Source organism: Elaeis guineensis, chromosome 1 (genome assembly GCF_000442705.2).
Source record: "Elaeis guineensis isolate ETL-2024a chromosome 1, EG11, whole genome shotgun sequence".
NCBI lineage: Eukaryota > Viridiplantae > Streptophyta > Magnoliopsida > Arecales > Arecaceae > Elaeis > Elaeis guineensis.
In genome coordinates this window covers 166,377,444-166,396,288 of record NC_025993.2, presented here as the reverse complement: position 1 = coordinate 166,396,288, position 18,845 = coordinate 166,377,444, and the positions used below count along the sequence as shown (strand labels likewise).

General features: G+C 46.8%; 1 protein-coding gene across 1 annotated transcript; it reads left to right on the top strand.

Moving 5' to 3' along the window:
* The first annotated feature begins 12,362 nt into the window (after nucleotides 1–12,362).
* On the top strand, nucleotides 12,363–16,748 carry LOC105060295 (amino acid transporter AVT6A). Its single transcript, XM_010943946.4, has 6 exons — nucleotides 12,363–12,741; nucleotides 13,212–13,726; nucleotides 14,461–14,613; nucleotides 14,732–14,935; nucleotides 15,569–16,034; nucleotides 16,339–16,748. The coding sequence occupies exons 2-6, from the start codon at nucleotides 13,303–13,305 to the stop codon at nucleotides 16,469–16,471; spliced, it is 1,380 nt and encodes a 459-aa protein (XP_010942248.1). The 5' UTR covers nucleotides 12,363–12,741; nucleotides 13,212–13,302; the 3' UTR covers nucleotides 16,472–16,748.
* The last annotated feature ends 2,097 nt before the right edge of the window (nucleotides 16,749–18,845 follow it).

Below are 18,845 nucleotides of genomic sequence, written 5' to 3'. Positions count from 1 at the left end.
GGACGGAGCTTACCAGTTGATACTGAGAGCGGAGCCCGGCTCCCGTAGGAGTTCGGGCGGAGTCCTCTGCAATCAAAGTTAAAGGTGAAGTCCGGCTCCCATAGGAGTTCGGACGGAGCTTACCAGCAGTTGATACTGAGAGCGGAGCCCGGCTCCCGTAGGAGTCCGGGCGGAGTCCTCTGCAATCAAAGTTAAAGGTGAAGTCCGGCTCCCGTAGAAGTCCGAACGGAGCTTACCAGCAATTGATACTGAGAGCGGAGCCCGGCTCCCGTAGGAGTCCGGACGGAGTCCTCTGCAATCAAAGTTAAAGGTGAAGTCCGGCTCCCGTAGGAGTCCGGACGGAGCTTACCAGTAGTTGATACTGAGAGCGGAGCCCGGCTCCCGTAGGAGTACGGACGGAGTCCTCTGCAATCAAAGTTAAAGGTGAAGTCCGGCTCCCGTAGGAGTCCGGACGGAGCTTACCAGCAGTTGATACTGAGAGCGGAGCCCGGCTCCCGTAGGAGTCCGGGCGGAGTCCTCTGCAATCAAAGTTAAAGGTGAAGTCCGGCTCCCGTAGGAGTCCGGACGGAGCTTACCAGCAGTTGATACTGAGAGCGGAGCCCGGCTCCCGTAGGAGTCCGGGCGGAGTCCTCTGTAATCAAAGTTAAAGGTGAAGTCCGGCTCCCGTAGGAGTCCGGACGGAGCTTACCAGCAGTTGATACTGAGAGCGGAGCCCGGCTCCCGTAGGAGTCCGGGCGGAGTCCTCTGCAATCAAAGTTAAAGGTGAAGTCCGGCTCCCGTAGGAGTCCGAACGGAGCTTACCAGCAATTGATACTGAGAGCGGAGCCCGGCTCCCGTAGGAGTCCGAGTGGAGTCCTCTGCAATCAAAGTTAAAGGTGAAGTCCGGCTCTCGTAGGAGTCCGGACGGAGCTTACCAGCAGTTGATACTGAGAGCGGAGCCCGGCTCCCGTAGGAGTCCGGACGGAGTCCTCTACAATCAAAGTTAAAGGTGAAGTCCGGCTCCCGTAGGAGTCCGGACGGAGCTTACCAGCAGTTGATACTGAGAGCGGAGCCCGGCTCCCGTAGGAGTCCGGGCGGAGTCCTCTGCAATCAAGGTTAAAGGTGAAGTCCGGCTCCCGTAGGAGTCCGGACGGAGCTTACCAGCAGTTGATACTGAGAGCGGAGCCCGGCTCCCGTAGGAGTCCGGGCGGAGTCCTCTGCAATCAAAGTTAAAGGTGAAGTCCGGCTCCCGTAGGAGTCCGGACGGAGCTTACCAGCAGTTGATACTGAGAGCGAAGCCCGGCTCCCGTAGGAGTCCGGGCGGAGTCCTCTTGAGGTCGAAGTTGTCGGCGGAGTCTGGCTCCCGTAGGAGTCCGGACGAAGTCTGTCTGCAGTTGTTGGAGTCATCGGCGGGGTTCGGCTCCCGTAGGAGTCCGGGCGGAGCTGTCTTGTAGCTGAAGTTGTTGGTCATAGAGGATGAAGTCCGGCTCCCGTGGGAGCCCGGGCGGAGATTTCTTTTGAGGTTGGCCTTGCTGGCGGAGCCGTTGATTCTGTGGAGGACTTCGGCTGGGGGTATTTTATACCCAACACCAGTCTCCCTACTTCCGAGTTTGAATTTCGAACGAAGGAAGTACAGAGAGATGGATACAGCCGAAGTCGCCCCTTCGAATCCTGCGTGCCGCCGCCCCTAGATATTTGGCATTTAATGTGTGTACGTCAGAGCCCGCTTTTCGGTGAAGGTGACCTGAAGAGTCTTTTCGGAACCCCCGTCGGAACGCGATCCCAAGCACCGTGCCACGGAAATTTGTGAACGGTCAACCCTCGATAGCGATGAAGGGGATAAGCGCGACACGTGGCACGCACCAGTTGGCCCAGAAATACCCGCCGCCATAACTGCGCTAGGATCCGTCGGCTATTTAAACCCTCCTAGTCCTTTCATGGCTTCATCCTGGCGCCTTTCTTTCGCCTGAGAGCCTTGCTTCCCTCGCGCCAGTCCTTGCCTTCCTCAGCCCCCCCCCCAATTCTTCTCTGAGGGTTCCTACGCCATGTCCTCTACCCCGGAGGTCGTTCTTGAGGGGATGTCTAGGGCTTGGAGGAAGGTGAGGAGGAGAACGGCGGCCGGTGAGAATCTCCGTCATTTTAAAGGGGGCTCAAGGAAGAATTCCTTCAACAACAGGGGTTTAATAACGGGGGCTGTCGGTGAAGTTATTCTGCCCGCGAATTTCAGAGTAGCAAGGCGGGGTGATACCGGTCAAGAGGGCAGAGCTGTCGTCATAAGCTATGGCGGGATCCTTGATGCCGTCAGGGCCGAGAGACCAGAGGCGGTCGGCGTCGTCGGTGGGGCAGTGGAACTTGTTGCGGGGATGGTGGAAGTAGCGCATGCCGACCTTGCCGGAGCATTTTGGGTGGCGACTGTCGTGGAGCATTCGGAGATGAGGCACATCTCTGGCATCGTTACCGCTTCCAAGGTGACTCCGGTTCTTCTTAAAACAGGTCTTCGCTACTGCCGCCGTTGTCCTTACCGCCTCCGGGGATCTATCCCACCCTTTTTTCGCTAGGGTTGGGACTTCGGAGACAGAATGAGGCGAGATGGGGCGAGAGCTGTTACACGCACTGGAGAACGCGACTGAGACGGACAGAGACGGGAAGAGGAGTTTGTAGCTCGGAGCGGCCTCCGGTTCATCCTTCCCGAACCGTGTTTGCGAGGCTTGCGATGACGTGTATCTTCTTCTTCTTTTTTTTCCTGACCCACCGGGTCCTGTAACGTATACTCTTGCTAAATGGAAAAGAGATTTTGTTACCTCGTCTGCATCTCGCATTAAATAGTTGTCTGTCGAACTTCTTCATTTTCCTTTCCTCTTTCTTCCTTCTCTTCTTCTTTTCTTTTTCACGTCGTCCCAAGGTCATCGTCGACCTCTTCTGTTCATGTGGGGTTGTCATTTGCCGAGCTCCTTTTTGGCTTTTACGTCGTTCGAAGATACCCAATTGTCATTCCGTTGATGGTTGCAGGTTCACTTGGGGCCCTTCGGGCCCGAGGTCCCTCCTAGGGCTTGAATCCGGGGGTTCGAGCTTCCGTTGCCTTCGGGCACTGTTTGCTTTCCTTTTTTGCTTGGATTTTTTCTCTGCTAAAGTCGGAGCTAAGTTCGGCTCCCTTGGGAGTCCGAACGGAGAAGCCCTCCTGAAGTTGGAGTAGCCCGGCTCTCGTAGGAGTCAGGGCGAAGTCTTCCTGCAATCAAAGTCATAGGCAAAGTCCGGCTTCCATAGAAGTCCGGACAAGGCTTATCGGCGGTTGCTGTTGTCAGCGGAGCCCGGCTCCCGTAGGAGTCCGGGCGGGGTTGTCCTGTAGTTGATGTTGGCGATTGGAGCCCGACTCCCGTAGGAGTCCGGGCTGGGCTTACCATTGGTCGAAGTAGCTTAAGTTAGGGCAAGGTTTTCCTCTTGGGGGGCACATATGGACGTTGCAGGGCCTTCCCCCACCCGGTCTAAAAGGATCGGGCCTTCGACTAGGGCGAGCGTTCTCCTCCTGTCCCTAACAGGGCTGTGGGGGCACATATGGGCGCCGTAAGGCCTCTCCCCCCATCCGGTCTAAAAGGAACCGGACCTTCGACTTTGCTCAAGTTAGGGCGAGGTTTTCCTCCTGTCCTTAACAGGGCTGTGGGGGCACATATGGGCGTTGTAGGGCCTCTCCCCCCATCCGGTCTAAAAGGAACCGGGCCTTCGACTTTGCTCAAGTTAGGGCGAGGTTTTCCTCCTGTCCCTAACAGGGCTGTGGGGGCACATATGGGCGTTGTAGGGCCTCTCCCCCCATCCGGTCTAAAAGGAACCGGACCTTCGATTTTGCTCAAGTTAGGGCGAGGTTCTCCTCCTGTCCCTAACAGGGCTGTGGGGGCACATATGGGCGTTGTAGGGCCTCTCCCCCCATCCGGTCTAAAAGGAACCGGGCCTTCGACTTTGCTCAAGTTAGGGCGAGGTTCTCCTCCTGTCCCTAACAGGGCTGTGGGGGCACATATGGGCGTTGTATGGCCTCTCCCCCCATCCGGTCTAAAAGGAACCGGGCCTTCGACTTTATGAGATTGCCCTTTTGTTTTTGACACAATTTGCTTGAATTGTCTAAAGACACATGGGTATGCGATTTTTGACTAAAACGAAGTCACTGGTAGTACATCCGTAAGTTTTCTGAGCTCCACGGCCGCGGGAGGTCGGCTCCTCCGAGCTCCTTGAGATAATAAGTTCCGGGTCGAACTACTTCTTTGACCTCATAAGGTCCCTCCCAGTTCGGGGCGAGCTTCCCCCGGTCCTGAGGTTGCGAGACAGCAGCTCGTCGAAGCACCAGATCTCCTGCTTTAAAGGCTTTGCTCTTGACCTGGGCGTTGTAATATCGGGCAACTTTCTGTCTGTAGGCTGCCATTCGAACCTGAGCAATCCCCCGTCTTTCTTCCAGCAGGTCGAGGTTGGCTCTGAGACTTTATGCATTTTGGGGCTCGTCGAATGCCACGACTCGTGCCGACGGGAGTTTAAGTTCGATCGGGATGACGGCTTCCGTACCAAAGGCTAAAGCAAAGGGAGTCTCCCCTGTAGGTAACCTCTGGGTAGTTCGATACGCCCATAGCACGTGATAAAGCTCGTCCGCCTAAGTTCCTTTTGCTTTTTCAAGCCTTGTCTTAATTTCCTGCAAAAGGGTTCTGTTAGTTACCTCAGCTTCGCCGTTCGCCTGAGGGTGGGCTACTGATGTGAAGTTGTGGGAGATGTTTAGATCTTCACAAAATTCGATGAATCTTGCTCCCGCGAATTGCCGTCCGTTATCAGTGATTAGGGTTCTAGGTAGACCGAACCTGCACACAATTGACTTCCAAATGAAATCTTGTACTTTTGCTTCCGTGATTTTTGCTAGTGGTTAGCTTCAACCCATTTGGTGAAGTAGTCGATCGCTACCAGGAGGAACTTCCTTTGCCCAGACGCCATGGGAAAGGGGCCAAGGATGTCCATCCCCCACTGTGCAAAAGGCCATGGGGCACTTAGGGGTGTGAGCTCAGTGGCGGGCTGTCTCTGGACGTTGGCGTATCTCTGGCATCGATCGTACTTTTTGACGTATTCGATCGAATCATAATGCATCGTTGGCCAGTAATACCCTTGGCGGAGTAGCTTGTGGGATAAAGATCTGGCACCCAAATGGTTTCCGCAAGCTCCCTCGTGCACTTCCCATAAAGCGTAGTCAGCTTCTGAGGGCCGGAGACACCTTAAGAGGGGCAAGGAGTATGATCTTTTGTACAATTTGCCCTCATAAAGGATGTACCGGGAGGCTTGATTTCGGAGCTTCCGAGCCTCCTTCGCATCCCGGGGAAGAACTCCATCTCTAAGATAGATTATCAGTGGGTCGACCCAGCTGGGCTCATGGTCGATCTCCATTACAGGCCGTGGTTCTTCTGTACTCGGATGTTTCAGAACTTCAAAGAGGACGCCTTTGGGCAATTCGGCCGGGGCCGACGTGGCCAGCTTGGAGAGAAGGTCGGCTCTGGTATTCTCCGACCTTGGAATTTGCCTAATGTCGAAGTTGCTAAAGGCGAGGGTAAGCTCCTTCACTTTCTCAAGGTACCTGGCCATACTGTCCTCCCGCGCTTCATAACTCCCGCAGACTTGTCCCACCACAAGTTGGGAATCACTGTGCACCCGGAGTTGACCTATTTCCAGCTCTTTGGCGATCCTTAATCCCGCAATCAGGGCCTCATATTCCGCTCCATTGTTTGTTGCGGGAAACCCGAAATGCAGAGCGTACTCCGCAATAACTCCCTCCGGGCTGACCAAGATCAGGCCCGCACCCGCGCCTGCCATGCTGGAGGATCCGTCCACATAGAGGGTCCAAAAGCAATCAGAGAGACTGGCTTCTTCGTTAGGGGAGTTCGGTTGAGATTTCAGGTCGTCCACTCTGCTTTGCTCAGGTTCGGGCTCCTCTGGGATGGTGCACTCTATGATGAAATCTGCCAGTATTTGGGCCTTTACTGTTGGTTTGGGCCTGTAGTTGATGTCGAATTCCGTGAGCTCGATCGTCCATTTTGCCATCCTTCCGGAGGTATCAGCTCGGTGCAAGACCGCCTTGATCGGTTGATCGGTGAGCAGCGTTACGGTATGCCCTTGAAAGTAAGGTCGGAGTCTCCGAGCTGCAACCAACAAGGCGTAGGTCAGTTTTTCTAATTTAGTGTACCTGGTCTCGGCGTCCCTCAATGCGCGGCTAATGTAGTAGACTGGTCGCTGGACTTTCATTTCTTCTTTGACAAGAAGAGCCGCGAGGGCCGTAGGAGAGACCGCCAGGTACAAAAATAGTTCCTCCCCAGGCTCAGGCTTCGCCAGCAGCGGGGGTGAGCTAAGGTAGCTTTTTAATTCTTCGAATGCCTGTTGGCATTCAGAGGTCCAACAGAAGTTCTTCGGCCGCTTGAGGGTTTGAAAGAAGGGCAAACATCGTTCGGCCGACCTCGCGACAAAGCGATTAAGAGCCGCTATCCTTCCCGTGAGGCACTGAACCTCCTTGATCGACCTTGGGGCGGTCATCTCCTGGATGGCGCGAATTTTCTCTGGATTGGCCTCAATCCCGCGCCCCGATACCATGAAGCCCAGGAACTTTCCCGAGGTTACCCCGAAAGCACATTTGGTCGGGTTCAGCTTCATTCTATACTTTCGAAGAGCGCCAAAGGTTTCCTCGAGGTCGGCGACATGATTTCTGGAAGACCTGCTTTTTACAAGCATATCGTCCACGTAAACCTCCATGTTTCGGCCGATCTGCTCTTTGAAGATTTTGTTCACCAGTCGTTGATAGGTTGCGCCCACGTTCTTGAGGCCGAACGGCATGACCCTGTAGTAGTAAAGTCCGCGATTAGTGATGAAAGCTGTCTTTTCTTCATCTTTCGATGCCATTCTAATCTGGTTATAGCCGGAGAACGCATCCATAAAAGTGAGGAGCTCATGGCCTGAGGTAGCGTCCATCAGTTGGTCGATCCGGGGAAGGGGGTAGCTGTCCTTTGGACAAGCCTTATTCAGCTTTTTGAAGTCGATACACATCCTCCACTTGCCGTTTGCTTTCTTGACCAAAACAACATTGGAGATCCACTCAGGATAATTGACTTCCTTAATAAATCCGGCCTTGAGAAGCTTATCCACTTCCTCGGCTATCGCCTTCTGCCTCTCCGGGGCATGACTCCGGATTTTTTCTTTCGTCGGCCGATGTTTAGGGTCGACTGCCAGATGATGTTCCATGACTTCTGTGTCGATCCCCGGCATATCCGTCGGGACCCATGCGAAAACGTCCGCATTCCTTCGGAGGAAATCCACAAGACGCGTCCGCACCTCCTCCCCCAGGTTGGAGCCAATTAACACCACATGCTCCGTGTTCCCATCATTCAAAGGGATTGGTATTAGGTCTTCGATTGGACCGCCCCTCTCTTCAGTGAGGTCATCGCGAGCATCCAATCCATCGACCGGACAGAGGTCCGCTTGATCGCTTCTTTGCAAGGCGATGTTGTAGCAATGTCTGGCCAGGGCTTGGTCTCCCCGGACCTCTCCGATCCTCTGGTTGGTGGGGAACTTCAATTTCAAATGGTAGGTTGAAACAACAGCTCTGAGGGCATTGAGGCTGGGTCGGCCAAGGATTGCATTGTAGGCAGATGGCGCCTTTACCATCAGGAAATTCACCAGAGCTCTGGACTGCTTTGGATACTGACCCGCGATCATAGTCAGAGCTATCATTCCTTCCGTCGGAACGGCGTCACCGGTAAACCCTATCAAGGGGGAGCAAATCGGTCTCAGATGACCGCCCAGAGTGGTCATTCTTGAAAAGACGTTGTAGAACAAGATGTTGGCCGAACTCCCGTTGTCGACGAGAATGCAACGGACGTCGTAATTTGCTATGTTCAAGGAAACTACGACCGCGTCGTTATGAGGGAATTGGACTCCCTGGGTGTCCACTTCAGTGAAGGTTATGGGCTCTTCAACTTTTTGTCGCTTGGGGGATGTAGCTGGTACGTTGGTTGCCTCCCGCCGGGATTCCCCCGAGACGGTATTGACGGAACCCGGCAGAGGTCGGTCACCCGGCCACTCCTCATCGGTGACCATAGCCGGAGGCAGTTGCGCAAAGACCTCGTGAGAAGGCATCAGATGAGGGGAGGAGGAGCGGGTGCCGGAAAAGATGGCCGGAAGCGGATCCGTTGAGCCCTCCTTTAAGAATAAAGGTACAGCGAAGGTTCAGCCCCTTCTTCTAGTGCCAATCCTGTTGGTACAAAAATCTGCTTGCGCCGGAGAAGCTGGAGTCGGGGAAGTCGCGGTCGCCGTCGGGACCTGCAAAGGAAGTCTAAACCGGAGGTGGGGTTGCTCCGGCAAGATCCTCCTACGCTCAAGTCAGTTCTCTGCCTCAACAAGAATGGAGTGCTCGAACGGAAAATTTAGCAGAGTTTTGAGATAAGAAATGAGCTTATAGAATAACGTATCTGGGTCCCCCTTTTATAGGCGGAGGAGCCAACAGATTGATGGCGACATTTGTAACTGTCTGGTAATGGGCTGCCCATGGTCAGGGGAATTTATTGCGAAGGGTAGTGGAGTAGACCCGTGGCTATTGTCATGGCCTGCCACGTGGAGCCTGTTGCAGGTAGTGGAGCGGCGTCCGTTGCCGCTAGTTGTCAGGAAGTAGTGGAGTCGCGCAGCACCTGCCGCAGGGAGCGGAGCAGAATCGTGGCCGTTGACACAGCCTGTCAGAGAGTAATGGGTCCGCCGCAGGGGGTGATGGAGCCGCACGGAATCCGCTACAGGAAGTGGAACAGGATCATGGTTGTTATTGTGACCTGCCAGGGGGCGCGGATCTGTTGATTGAAGCTCGGCAGCGGTCGGAGTCTGGCCTCTGTAGAGGTCCGGGAGGGGTCCTCCTTGCGGTTGGGGTCGTGGGTGGAGCCCGGCTTCCGTGGGAGTCCGGGCGGAACCCTCTCGGAGCTGAAGTTGCGGGCGGAACCCGGCTCCCGTAGGAGTCCGGGCGGAGTCCTCTGCAAACAAAGTTAAAGGTGAAGTCCGGCTCCCGTAGGAGTCCGGACGGAGCTTACCAGCAGTTGATACTGAGAGCGGAGCCCGGCTCCCATAGGAGTCCAAGCGGAGTCCTCTGCAATCCAAGTTAAAGGTGAAGTAAGGCTCCCGTAGGAGTCCGGATGGAGCTTACCAGCAGTTGATACTGAGAGCGGAGCTCGGCTCCCGTAGGAGTCCGGACGGAGTCCTCTGCAATCAAAGTTAAAGGTGAAGTCCGGCTCCTGTAGGAGTCCGGACGGAGCTTACCAGCAGTTGATACTGAGAGCGGAGCCCGGCTCCCGTAGGAGTCCGGGCGGAGTCCTCTGCAATCAAAGTTAGAGGTGAAGTCCGGCTCCCGTAGGAGTCCGGACGGAGCTTACCAGCAGTTGATACTGAGAGCGGAGCCCGGCTCCCGTAGGAGTCCGGGCGAAGTCCTCTGCAATCAAAGTTAAAGGTGAAGTCCGGCTCCCGTAGGAGTCCGGACGGAGCTTACCAGCAGTTGATACTGAGAGCGGAGCCCGGCTCCCGTAGGAGTCCGGGCGGAGTCCTCTGCAATCAAAGTTAAAGGTGAAGTCCGGCTCCCGTAGGAGTCCGGACGGAGCTTACCAGCAGTTGATACTGAGAGCGAAGCCCGGCTCCCGTAGGAGTCCGGGCGGAGTCCTCTTGAGGTCGAAGTTGTCGGCGGAGTCCGGCTTCCGTAGGAGTCCGGACGAAGTCTGTCTGCAGTCGTTGGAGTCGTCGGCGGGGCCCGGCTCCCGTAGGAGTCCGGGCGGAGCTGTCTTGTAGCTGAAGTTGTTGGTCGTCGAGGATGAAGTCCGGCTCCCGTGGGAGCCCGAGCGGAGATTTCTTTTGAGGTTGGCCTTGCTGGCGGAGCCGTTGATTCTGTGGAGGACTTCGGCTGGGGGTATTTTATACCCAACAGTATAGTTGTCTATCTATATCTATTTTTTTTTACAGATATAAATACATATACGAATATTAGTCGGATTCTCAAACTTTTATTCATATCCGGATTATTTTGGATACAGATCGTATAGTTGTCTATCTATATCTATTTTTTTTTACAGATATAAATACATATACGAATATTAGTCGGATTCTCAAACTTTTATTCATATCCGGATTGTTTCGGATACAAAAATAGATCCGAACGGATAATATCCATATCATTTTCATCTTTAACTTTACTTTTTTTTAGATAAAATAAAAGACCACACTTAGACGCACTTTTATTATCAAAAAAAAAAACTCTCTCATATTTTGAGGAAATTCGAATAATTGTACCTTTTTTATCAAAAAATAAAAGCCATACCTGGCCATCCACCGTTATTTCGAGCGGATATCCTTCTAACAAGATAACTCATATATAATTACATCAATATATTCTTCACTGTTATCTAATATTTAGTACGCACCAAAATAGAATCTGTACTAGGATCTAGTATTAGAGAAGTTCTTTATGCACCGTCTATGGTATAGAAAATATGACGTGGAGCACACCACTTCATTCTATTGAACCATGTAGCCATCATTTTTTAACATATATTTAATATTCATAATTTTATTTTTTTATTTAAAATTTTAAAAATTTTGAATGATAAAAATGCTCTGCTTAAAAATTATGACAACCTGTCTTAAAAATTATGACATCTCTTCATAAAAATTATCACACTTCTTTTCTTTCAAAAAAATTATGACATTTCTTCGTAGGATTACGATATCCTTTCATAAAAGTTATGATATCCTCCTTCACAGAAGTATCATAATTTTTATGAAGAGATGTCATAATTTTTTTTAAAAAATAAAAATATCATAATTTTTATAAAATAATATTGTAATTAAAAAATATAAAAATTTTAAATTAAAAAATAATTTATAAATATTAAATAATTTTTTTAAAATTATAATTATATAAATTAATCGGATAAGATGATGTATTCGGATTTTTTAAGACGCGTGTACAAAGAATTTTCTCCAGTATTATCTACTGTCTGCCATTTGTTTAACGCACCCTGTCATGTCATGTCAAATGGAAAAGTACCACGCACGTCATAAGACTTTTGAGGATGACAGGTAGAAGCCCTTGCCCGAAGCACGCAAGGGTCGTAGACCAAGTAGAAGGACCCTGCTTATCAAATCCCGTTCAAGCACACAAGGGTGCATATATATATATATATATATATATATATATATATATATATATATATATATATATATATATATATATATATATATATATATATAAGATTTAGAATTAAAAAAATATCATATTTTGACGCATAAAGAGTACAGCCGACCATGGCCGGATGTCGGACATAAAAGAATATCTGTTTCTAATCAAACTTCAGGCCGGACTTACTTAAAATTTGAACTTTTTCCTGTACTCAAACCCGATCCAGTTCCAATGGAAGGGTCCTTGCCATGAAACTTTTTCTGGTGCTCAAACATCTGGAAACAAACAAGATATTCCCTCTTTATTCAAAAAATATATATATATATATTCCCTACTATCTCCTAATATTATTAAAACATCATGTGCTCCAAGATAGATGGTCGTAGTAGCTTTAGACTGAAAGATACTATGAGGTGTCCGATCATGTTTATGATACTTTTTCCCCATATGGACGATGAACCAGTGCAACTTATGAGAATTGGTACGATACAGACTGAATAATAAATTACTAAGTTTGCAATATATGAGGGTATAAGTCGATTCACAATCATTGCAATTTTTTTATTTAATCATGTTAATTTTATCTTAGAGCCCAATGTTTAAGGAAAGGACGCATTTTAGTGCAAAAGTAAAATTGCTGATCTGCAAATGAGACTGTATGCATCTAATCTTTGTAGATCTTGCAATGACAGGGGCGTCACACGTGGGAGCCACGTGCGATTATTTGATGCTTGTTTTTTCTTTTAAACCTCCAAAAATGCTTAACCAACCGCTAACCCTCTTCTCGTGGCTAAATATTTAAATGTTTATTAACTTGACATCCATTACAACATTTAAAAATGGTATCCATCGCCATCGGTGTTTGGAACGACATCATTAGAGCGATAGCCGATGGAAAACCAGTTCTCCTAAATTTGTGGCTGGGATTTGCCGAGCACGACGCATGGCCCCTCCCCGGTTAAACAATTAAAGCACACATTAGGGTGCATGTACCGAGTGAAATGGAAAGTATTTACCACCAGTAAATACATTTCACAGCGTCATCTTAAAGTATTTACCATCCATAAATACCATTCAGTTCCCGTTTTTCCGATGATGGCAACTTCCGTTATTCTATCGAAACAACCACCCCGCTCCCATCTCATAACATATCGAGACCGAGACTGAGACCAAGTGGAGCTATATAAGCAGGTGAGTGGAGGCCACGCTATAGAGTCCAGGGTTTGGGATCCGATATCCGATCCCCTTCCCGACTTGTCTTGGATCGCCGTCAGAGTAGAAGAGAGGTGGAGGAGCGAATTCTCCACCCTCTCACGACTTCAACGAGCTAAAAATCCCCCAAAACGCGGCGATTTCGCCTTCCGGATAGAGACGAACATTGCTCTACCCGGAGGTGTAAGAAAAAAACTCTGCTCTTTATCGATAGCGACTGAAAACTAAAGAAATTGAGGAGTTTCGGCTTTTGTTCTCCGCGTAGGGGTCCATTTGGAGATAAGAGAGCAAGAGAGACTTCAACCATGCGGAAAACTTTTGTCTGAGGACTTTGAAGACGGGAGGTAAGGAAGAGAGGAAAGATTTCATTTTGTTATTCTTTCGGCGTTCCGTCTCTGATTAGCGTTTTGGTGTTGCGTGTCTTAGATTGGGTGATCTAAAGACTTCTCTTGATCGATTTCAAGTGTTCGATGGCTTTTGTAGCTGCTTTTTCTTGATTTTCTTGCCAAAATCTTGTTTGGATGGAACCCATTTCGCTTTTTTTTTTTAACCTATGTCCGACCGTTTCAACAATTTGAATTTGAAATTATTCGAGTGGTAAAGCTCTTGCATCCAGCTGCTTTCGAATTTAAATTCGAACTCATTGCACGTTAAAGCTCTGAATTCGAGATATCATTGTGAAAGAGTAGTTTTGTTGTAACTAGTATATTACTCTTCAGATTTTGATAGATATAAAATTGTTCTTCTAGATTTTTAGCCATGGTCAGAATCCCTGAAGTGATTTTCTCTGGCTTTAAATTGTTCGAATTCTTAGATTCTGAGAACCAAAGTTGGAAACTTCGAGTTAATCGCATCCTGTAATCCGAGCCCATAAAAACAAAATCTTCGTTTGCAAGAGTTTGAACATGGCAATTGGAAGCCTTCCACCGATCGAGAGGAAGGAAGGTGGGAAGAATGAGGAGATTCGAGATGAGACTACTCCGCTGCTACCAATCATCCAGGAGAATGGGGAATTTAGTGAATTCAATGGAGCTTCCTTTCCAGGGGCTGTTTTTAATCTATCGACAACCATTGTTGGAGCTGGCATCATGGCTCTGCCTGCCACCATGAAAGTCTTGGGGCTGGTCCCTGGGATTTTGATGATCATTTTTGTTGCTTTCCTCACCGAGTCTTCGGTCGAGATGCTGATAAGGTTTAGCCGGGCAGGGAAGGCAACTTCATATGGAGGAGTCATGGGAGATGCATTCGGGAGGTGTGGACGAATGCTGTTGCAGATTAGTGTGACTGTGAATAATATGGGCATGATGATTGTGTACATGATTATTATTGGTATGAAATCACAACTTCTCTTCTGTTTCCAAATTTCAAGTTATCATGGGTTGTTTCAGTATTTTACTAATCTGTGGGCACGATGACTGCATGATTCTTTTGATTATATTTCTAAGCATCTGGGTAGGCAATAATTTGATATCCTTACTTCTGGTAATCCCTTTAATAGTTTTTCTTGTTTTGATTCGTGAATTCTTTCCCCTGTGGATTTGAATGAGTTGCTTTAAAATGATTTTTCCGTTGTACTAAAAATATTGAGAGCAATATTAAGCTTGTGAATTCTGTCACTGCTCGTTTAAACATTTAATGTTTGAAATAGTTATGGATGTTTAAGCTGTAAAGTTATTTCTTTCGAGTGCTTGATGCCATCGTGTATAACAATTTTTTTAATAATCCGAGTGTTTACCTTCCTTTTCCGTTCCACTTTCCATCTGCTACTACTCAGCTCTTTTACAGTTCTCTCATTTGCCATGCTAATCTGGCATCCCAGAAGCTATCATATGATCATTTTTATAATTGTAAAAATGTTTTGGAAGATAAGAAGCTTGTATGTTGCTTACTAAATATATTCTGAACAACTTATATATCTTTTTCAGCAATTGTATCCATTCCTAAATTGACTACTGTTCATTATCATTTTTTATGCTATTCTGATTGCATCACGAAATACTCCTACTATGGCTTTAGAGCATTAAGGATGTTTCATTAACCTGACAATTAACCTCTGCGACCAGGTGATGTGCTATCTGGAACATCTTCTAGCAGCATTCACCACTCTGGGATTCTGGAAGGATGGTTTGGAGAACATTGGTGGAATTCCCGTGCTTTTGTTCTTCTAGCAACAACCCTCATCGTGTTCGTTCCATTGACAAGCTTTAAGCGTGTAGGTAAGTTTAATCCGACTATTTGCTTCATGTCATGCCTTTCCAAGTCAATTTTATTTTTCTTTCCCCTTGCTCTTTATTTTCACTTATTGATGCAGGATTTCTGTTCCTTTGCCTGCAGATTCATTGAGATACACTTCAGCCTTATCAGTTGCTCTAGCGGTTGTTTTTGTTGTTATAACTGCTGGAATTGCCATCATCAAGTTACTGAATGGAAGCATTCTGATGCCCAGACTGTTTCCCAAAATATCAGATTTAGCATCTGTCTGGAATCTTTTCACTGCTGTCCCCGTTGTTGTCACTGCATATATCTGCCATTTCAATGGTATGCACTCCCTATCTTGAACTTTCTTCCTTTTGATATACAAACATCCTATGAACTTACTAAAAATAGAATTAATTAGTGAACACTAGTGCTGATTTATTTTTCTTTCTTCTATTATTTGATCTCTTATTTTTTTGATGTAATTATTTGATCTCTTATAATAGTGTATACTAGGACTAATGATAAGTTTCTTTCTTTTCAAATATAAAGCTTGGTTATATGCACCAGTTTATATAGTTTCTATCAAAATAAGTGCATTTTATCCTTCAGGAGGACCAATGGAATTTGATATTTGATACATTTCCAGCAAATTGTGATTAAATTGTATTAATGTGATTGTAAAATATTAATAGAAGTTCTTACGCTCGTGTGATGCAATTGGGAAAGGGCTCATTGTGTCTTGTGCCACTCTAATGTTCAAGATCATGACTTGCAAGGCATTGGGATCTTGAAGTTAGAATTTTAATTATAGTTGAATCAATTACAAGAAAAGGGGGAGAAAACTTTGAGGATGAATTCAAGGATATCGGCATCAGTTTGCATTGTCATATGTTTCTTTTTGTTTTGCCTTTTATGGAGTCCAGGAAAATGGGTACTCTTTAACTCTAGGCAGTTTTTTTTGTTGTTCTGCAGTTCACAGCATTGATAATGAGCTTGAAGACTCTTCGCAGATTCGACCAATCGTGCAGACTTCACTAGCCCTCTGCTCTATTGTCTACATAGCTACAAGCTTCTTTGCTTTCCTTCTCTTTGGTGACTCCACACTTGATGACGTGCTTGCCAACTTCGACTCCTATCTCGGTATCTCATACAGCTCCATTCTTAATGACATTGTCCGAGTGAGCTATGCTGGACACATCATGCTCGTCTTCCCTATGATCTTCTTCGCACTCCGACTCAACCTTGATGGCCTAATCTTTCCCTTAGCGAGTCCTTTGTCTTCAGATAACCGGAGATTTGCATTCATTACAGTGACGCTCCTCTCTCTGAGCTACTTGGCTGCAATTTTTGTTCCCAGTATTTGGGATGCCTTCCAGTTTACTGGTGCAACTGCTGCTGTCTGCATTGGATTCATTTTTCCTGCAGCCATTACCCTCAGGTAAACTCCTAAGTTCCCTGTGGACTTCCAACTCTAAGCTTGATCGCATGGCCATATTTATGGAAATCGAAACATGTCAAGGATGGTTGTTTCACTTCTGATCCATGAGACTGAAAGCCAAGATCCATCTAAACAATAATCCTCTGAAATATAATTTCTTGTATAGATAGATTAACATCGATTTTTCCCCTGATCTTGAGCCATGTGACCTAAAATTATTTTTTCTTCTTCCATTTGTGCTGCATATCATCTCTGTTCCTTCTGATTCCTGATAATGACAATTTTAATTATTTCATCATTTCAGAGATCCTCATGGCATAGCAACGAACCGTGATAGGATCCTATCTGCTTTTATGATTGTGCTTGCGGTGTTCTCAAGTGCGGTGGCTATATACAGTGATGCCCACTCTCTCTTCCAGAAGAGCAAGGAGGCTTAGATAGGCTTTGGGCCACAACAGGACAGCAGTGACTGGAGACTAGTGCGGATAGAGTAGTATTCCCAGTTGGAGTTGTGGGTGGCATGCAATAGTGGAGTCTGTTTGGTGATAAAAGATGTAACTCAAGTGTATAAGTTGGGTTGAATGTATTGCAATTCGTGCATATATGTCCAAAGATATATGTATTGTTGAAGTGTATCATCTTATGGTGGAAGTCGGGCATTGTCCTGGAGGTCAAAAAATAAGAAATGATAAACTTTGAACTGGTTTCATGTCTTCCACTTTCTTTCATGGTGCATACTCTAATGCCCGAGGCCCTGAGAGCATCTGTTTTGTGGGTTTTCATAAATTGTGACGGTAAAGCTGTGGCAGAGGTACTTCCAGTGCTGTTAAATTCTTCATTTTCCAAGGCGTGGAGGTGTTTTGAACTCCATAAAAAGCCAGCAAGCCAATACCTTCGGAGAAGCTTTTCAGCACATCCAGTAGCATGAGAGACATATATGTGATCAGGTACATTCCGGTGCTTAATTTATTCATGCTTATTGATGAATAATCCACACCATAGGCTTCCTTTTTAATTTAAATTGCAAGTTTAACATCTCTCCTGAAGCCATTCATTGAAATACACATAAAAAAGATATTGAAGTGCATCATAGCCAGCAAGCTAGATTCTACACGCTTCTTTGTTGGAGGAACTGGTGGATGGCATAAATGTTCGACACCATTGGCTGCTTTGCATTATCAGACCACGTCACATTATAAAAATTACGACAAAGAGGTCCAAGAGATTGTTCAAGTTGTCTCTATTATGTAATTGCTTTTGGCGTCATTCGCTCAAACAATGGGAAGTTGTCTCTCTCCAAATTGATGCGACGCCTTCGGGCTGGAAGTTTTGAAGGCATATGTGCTGCCAAAAAAATTGGCTGGATTCTGAATGAAACCTGCCAAAGTTGATGAGAAATTTGATGAAGTTGCGGTATGGGAGGTGCCTTAGAATAATCGTTGCAGGTCGAGCTGGAGGCGCTGCAGTAATCTCCCGTGTGCAGTAGAGTCATCATGTCACTTCCCATCATCTCTCTCGTGTTTCCAAGCCCCTGGCCTTCTCTAGGACCTGACATTCCAAAGCACTTCCCTACCCTTCTGAACAGCTCCGGCGGCTCTGATGATGTCCTCCCAAGCCTTGAAAGTGACAAAAATCAACAAGTTTTTCCTCTTCTTTCTCCGATTTGCTTTGTTCCCCTCTCTGATTGATGTTAAGCATGCTCGCTCAAATCTCCATTTTCTAGCTGGTTGAACGAATGTTTACAAAATGTTGCATATCACTCAGAATAGGGTTATGCTCATGATCAAATTTATAGGGTGACTGCATCTCATGTTGTTTCATCAAATCAAATAGCTTCTTTCAACTACGGCCACCCAAACAGAGAAAACAATAATTACACCATCTGTGGCTGCAACCTTTGAAATAGTGTAGGTTTCAGCTAGGGTACAATAATTACACCATCTATGTTGCATCTTCACTCGCTAGGTTCCAAATTGCCTCTTGGACCTTACCTGTTGACGAGATTTGGAGTTATGTGGAACATGATTGGTGGGAGGTCGGTGCTCATCAAAGTATGGACCAGTTTGTCATTTGTCCTGGAGTTGGTCTTGCAAGCTGGTCTTTAAACGGGGTTAATTGCATCTGGATCGGTAGATGGTCATACAATCGTACTTCAACATTTTGATCTCCACCCTCACACCCGAAGCTTTTCAAGTGTTTACCAAGACCTCTTCCACGTCAACAAATTCAACTAGTCTTTTTGCAATGAAACAGAGGTCGAATGAATCAAAGGCACGTTTAATTAGAGAGAATTGGAGTCTCAAATGGGAATAAGAATAAGTGATTCGCATTCCAACCAGTTGATTTGAAAGTGTCTCATTTTCATTCCAATTCAAGATAAGAATAAAAATACCTTAATCTTACAAATCAATCTCTACTCTCTCCTAGTATTCAAATTCTATTCTGATTCCGATCACAAACTAAACATATTAGGAGGTATAGTCATTTTAATTATCATTCCAATCTATTTTAATTTCAATCGTGGAACATACGTGCCCCATATAGATTTATAAATATTGAGAGAATCTAATCAAAAAAAAAAAGAGATTAAGAGAACCGAACAGATCGAGATACGACGTAGGGAATCTTTGCAGTATGATGAACCTCCACCGTATGACTCCAATTCATGTAGTTAAGAAGCATCTTTACCAAATAAAAAAGAAATGCAGTTAAGAAACATTGATGACTCCCTGCAAAATAGCCCAAATGGCTAACTATAAGGTTCGCTACCAATGTGGTCCAGAAACATCGAGACAAGAAAATCATGACAAT

Bases quoted from the DNA above. Each gene is read 5' to 3' on its own strand.
- LOC105060295 (XM_010943946.4), top strand. From the start codon at position 13,303: ATGGCAATTGGAAGCCTTCCACCGATCGAGAGGAAGGAAGGTGGGAAG. The intron at 13,727-14,460 runs GTATGAAATCAC...CTCTGCGACCAG, and splicing joins TGTGTACATGATTATTATTG to GTGATGTGCTATCTGGAACA. The intron at 16,035-16,338 runs GTAAACTCCTAA...TCATCATTTCAG, and splicing joins CCTGCAGCCATTACCCTCAG to AGATCCTCATGGCATAGCAA.